Source organism: Azolla caroliniana, unplaced genomic scaffold (genome assembly GCF_043228905.1).
Source record: "Azolla caroliniana isolate FFs.n. ecotype wild unplaced genomic scaffold, voAzoCaro1.0.p SCAF_9, whole genome shotgun sequence".
Taxonomy (NCBI): Eukaryota; Viridiplantae; Streptophyta; class Polypodiopsida; order Salviniales; family Salviniaceae; genus Azolla; species Azolla caroliniana.
This window is the reverse complement of record NW_028230444.1, coordinates 10,402,124-10,406,865: the sequence shown is the minus strand read 5'-3', so window position 1 is coordinate 10,406,865 and position 4,742 is coordinate 10,402,124. Positions and strand designations below refer to the sequence as shown.

General features: G+C 34.0%; 1 protein-coding gene across 1 annotated transcript; it reads left to right on the top strand.

Moving 5' to 3' along the window:
- Positions 1-566: 566 nt before the first annotated feature.
- On the top strand, positions 567-4,150 carry LOC147860154 (putative CDP-diacylglycerol--inositol 3-phosphatidyltransferase 2). The gene is made up of 10 exons (XM_087325122.1): positions 567-713; positions 851-935; positions 1,318-1,367; positions 2,410-2,449; positions 2,556-2,600; positions 2,683-2,751; positions 2,878-2,992; positions 3,073-3,129; positions 3,213-3,311; positions 3,686-4,150. Exons 1-10 carry the CDS (start codon positions 611-613, stop codon positions 3,743-3,745), a joined length of 723 nt encoding a protein of 240 aa, XP_087181248.1. The 5' UTR covers positions 567-610; the 3' UTR covers positions 3,746-4,150.
- Positions 4,151-4,742: the final 592 nt, after the last annotated feature.

The following is a 4,742-nucleotide window of genomic DNA, read 5'->3' as shown; positions in this document are numbered from 1 at the left end:
ATGTCCTATAGCGCATATCATTTGTAAGTACTTATCAGATATTTGGCAAGTTTTAACCCTTTGTTATTTGAGGCCTCAACAATGGGGGTTTTCTTAGAATGTTCAAAATGCTCCAAATGACGAGCTAAAGATATTGTTCCAAATTTTAGAATATTGGGGACTAGAATACAATTGGAATACGTGTAATGCTTTCATGTTTGATGGTAGACTTGGGGTGAACTTTGAAGGCATACATGAGGAAGTTGAGAGGCATGCTTATGTAGGATTTCTGGATGTTAGAGAGCATGTGGGAATAAATTCGTCAAGTGCATAATATTCAGGTTTTTTTTAAGGGTTTTACAGATGAGGATCCTCCGTAGGTAGGTAAGTAGGTAAGTAGGTAGAGGGGTCTTCTGAGAAGTTGTAATTGTTTGTGTGCTTTTTTACCAGAACAAAAAAGAACTTGGAGAGGCGGGGGGTAAATTTGTAATAAACATAAAGCATGTATCTATCTATGTACATATCATTTGCCATGCCAAATAATACAGAGGCAGACGCAGAGAGCTCAACGAGAGAAAGACAGAGAGAGAGACAGAGAGAGAGAGAGTTGAGCCGGTCTTTGCATCGCTAGATGCAGAGAGCTCAACGAACGCAGACGCAAAGACAGTCGGAAAGACGAGCTATGGCTCCTCCAAGGACTTGGCCCATCTATCTATACGTACCAAATCTGATCGGTAAGTCTCTCCCTATCGCTTATCTCTTTGTCGTTTCCTTTGCAACTTTGTTTTCCTGCATAATTCATTTCTTGGAAAAAGGCTACGTTTTCATGGAAACCTATCTGCTTCCACCCGTCTCTCTTTCTCTCTCGCAGGATATGCCAGAATCCTGGCCAATCTCGTTGGTTTTGGCTACGCTTTTACCAACAAGAACCTCTTTACTGGCCTTTATCTCATGAGGTTCTTTCTTAATGTTATTTTCTCATGTTTTAGTTTTCGTTGCTTTACTTAAAACGTAATGTTGATGAAGAAAGATTCAAATATATGTTATTTGATGTTACATATGCATATATCTATGTACATGCACATGTATATCTAGCTCTATATCGATGTATGTATATTGCAATTTACATATACATGCATAGATAGCTATATTCACATAAATTCATAAAAACTTTGTATATGTGTATAGCTAGCTATTCAGGCACATGCATATGCGTGTTGCTATGATACAAGGATGTATACATGTGTATGTATGTATATTTCATATGTATTATATACAATATGGATGTATATATGACAAATGCTTTCATTTTGATAATCCCCCATTATTTCTTTGCAGCTTCATTTGTGATGAATTGGATGGTCGGTTTGCAAGGCTTCTAAACCAAAGTGAGTGATTTTTCTTACTTCTCCTATATTCAAATCTTAGAAAGACTTTATAACATATATAAAGAGGAGGGAACTCAATAAATGGTTAACATAAGATGATTCTGGCGTCATAAGATCATTGGTTGCCTCTTAAGATAATGGATACTGTAATTGAAATATGTATAAGTTGAGTTAAGATTAATAGAAATTTAAGGGAATAAATTGAGGCAAATTTGTAAGCATAATGATTATAAATATATTTGAAAATCATGACTAAGAAGTGTTGGATTCTTTGCTATCAATCCCAATTTCAATATATGGCGTTTCTTACATGATATATCGCTCTTTTGAGCATCCTACTAATGGTCTCTCATGGAATTATGAGGATATCGTACTTAATTTGTAAAATTCCAATTCAAACATATAAACACAATTGTTTAATGGTCAATCGTGTGCATTAAAAGATTAATGTTCAAGTCTCGAGCAATGAGTTTGATGTTGTGCTATGAAAATTCTTGATTTTAGTTGATTCTGGATACACCAGTTCACTTCTCAAAAAAAATGGTTTCCAGCATTGGCATTGCCACATTTTCAACAACATGAAGAATGAAAACAGTAGCATTGTCCTACTATTAAAGGCATTTCCAAAACAGGACAAGGAAATTCTAGGAGAGAAGAGCAACTGCAAAATATGATAAAATAACTAATGCAAACACCAAACCACTATATTTCTTATTTGGTGTCAACTTTTATCTTCAATTTGATTAATTTGAATCATATATCTTTCAAACATGTACATAAGAAAGTTTTTTTTACTCGAGGGAGAACTATTCAAAAAACGTTTATAATGCAATTGAGCAAAAATTAAATATTGTCATTTTGTCCTCATGGGCTCTTGGACTAAAATAATCACGAAAGCATTTTGATAATGATCATAGCCACAAATATTGTGCACATAATGTGGAGAATGAGATATAAATTATCATTCATGATTAAAATAATTCAGACAACTTTTTATAATATTTGTAGTCACAATTACATTGATTCTAGTGCATTTGTGCAGCATCTACATTTGGAGCTGTTCTTGATATGGTCACAGATAGGTATCTCATTTTAACATACCTGTTTAACATTTTAACGAAAATATTTTGCAATATGAAATATGTTTTTTTTATGCATGGAATTACCCAATATTTTGTCTAATTCTAGGGTAAGCACAGCTGGACTTCTAGTAGTGCTTTCCCACTACTACAAGTAAGTCCTTTCGTACATATTTGTTTCAAGCTCATATTTCAATCTTTGACATCTTCTCATATCGGCTTTTTTGGTAGTGTAGGAGTTGCTTCGGGTTTTTTCTTGGGTTGCTAGCCCTTGATATTGCAAGTCATTGGATTCAGATGTACAGGTATGGTGTCTGCTATATATGTGTATGGATGCACATGTGTGCATTGATGGATGGATATATACAGACATGCATGTATTTATGTAATGTGGAAGCTTAATCTCACGGGAAGATATGTGAAGCTTGCAGTATGTTCTTATCAAGCAAAGCAAGTCACAAGGATGTTGTCGATAGTAAGAGCAGACTACTGAAAGCATATTATCAAAATCGCATGTTTATGGGATATTGCTGTATTGGAGCAGAAGTAAGATAAAAACTTTTTCCATTAGAAATGAGGGATATTCAATTTTAATGAGACCACACCAAAATCATGAATGTCTGCAGGTAATGTATTTGATATTGTATGTTATTGCACAAGAGAAATTTGACGATATCTTGGATGTAAGTATCAATTCATGTCTATAGTGGATAATATACAAAAGTCTCCCATTTGGTGCCTTACTTGGTCACGATTGGCATGCTAGGTTGTACAAGATGCTATCAGGAGATCATCACCTTGGGTTATTCTTGGAATGATAGCTCTACCAGGATGGGCAATCAAGCAACTGGTCAATTTTCTTCAGGTACATGGCCTATCATTGTGGTATGTGAGAGAGGATATGTGAGTACACACACTCACAGAGGCTTGTTTTTAGTAATATATTGTATTACTGACAGGAAAGTCTGAAGTGAAGAATAAATTTAGGTCAAAATGCTGATTAAAATACATAGTGTAATGGTAGATATATTACACTGTTTAATCTTAAGGTTGTGGGATTGAGTCTAAAGGGAACGGATCTAATGCTATGTTATAGGAAACGTTCATATTTCTAGTTTGAGAGATCATATACCCTCTCTCTGAACACATTTCTTCTAAGAAAAATGGTTTTAATAATAGTCGATGGAATGAATATGCTGGAGATTTTAACGAAGAACCTCTTTGACTCTTTTTTAACAGATTCGCTCAGCTGCTGAAGCATGTATTTTATATGACATTCAGAAATCAAAATCACGCTGAAGTTTTTGACCATCTATGAATTCGAAACATGTACTTATTTTTCTTAAGATACGTGTTTTGATTTGTATCCCTCATTCGTTTTCTCATGGCTAAAAAAGCAAAGAAAGATGTGTTGAACTATATATGTGTTTTGCATGGTCATCAGTTTCTCTCTGACAGATTTTCAAGAATGTTTCTGATTCACTTATTTAATGATGCCATTCCATCCAAAAAGGAGAGTCGTGGAAAAAGAGGCAAATATTCTACGTAAGTGATGAGTGTTTTGCATACTAACAATAATGTAATTGTGTCGTGATGATGAAGGAAGACTTTGCAAAAAAGAAGAGACATGGGCAGAAGCCGTTCTTTGAGTGGATAAAATATTCCCTTGTATAAACATTTTAACTAAACTATTTTTTATCTTTGTGTTTTAGTAGTGTTATAAATATTGTTATCTATATTTATTTATTTTTATGATGATATAATTTTAAAAAACCTGTTTTGAGAAATATTGTACGAATGGTGTTATGAACGGAAAGAAGGTTTTGAAAGACAACAATGAAGATTGGTGTCAAGTTGTTGATATTGCATTGGAACCTCTCACGAAAGGCTTGCTCTCACAAGCATATGTTACAATTAACAATACAGTGTTTAGAATGCCTTGCTGGACTTAAGATCTGTCTTTCCCTATTATTTAGTAAGATAGATAACCAACATTTTGCTGTTTCTTTTAGTTTTAATGTGTGTATTCCCTTTCTCTAGTTTCATTTAAAACATTCTGTAAAAATGGGCAAATTGTCAAAGGATTTTCCCTGTGTATCAAATTTCTTCTCAGACAGCAAGCAAGCATGTGCACTTGCTCTCTTTCTCTACGCTACATAGAGAAGCCATTTAATTTTCTGACAAACTGTGGCTTTGTTTTTGTTTAATGTGAATAATACGACAAGCATAATGGTAATAGTATAAAGAGCCTTAGACACATCGTTATTATCCCCCATAGAATTAGTTTATAAATCTT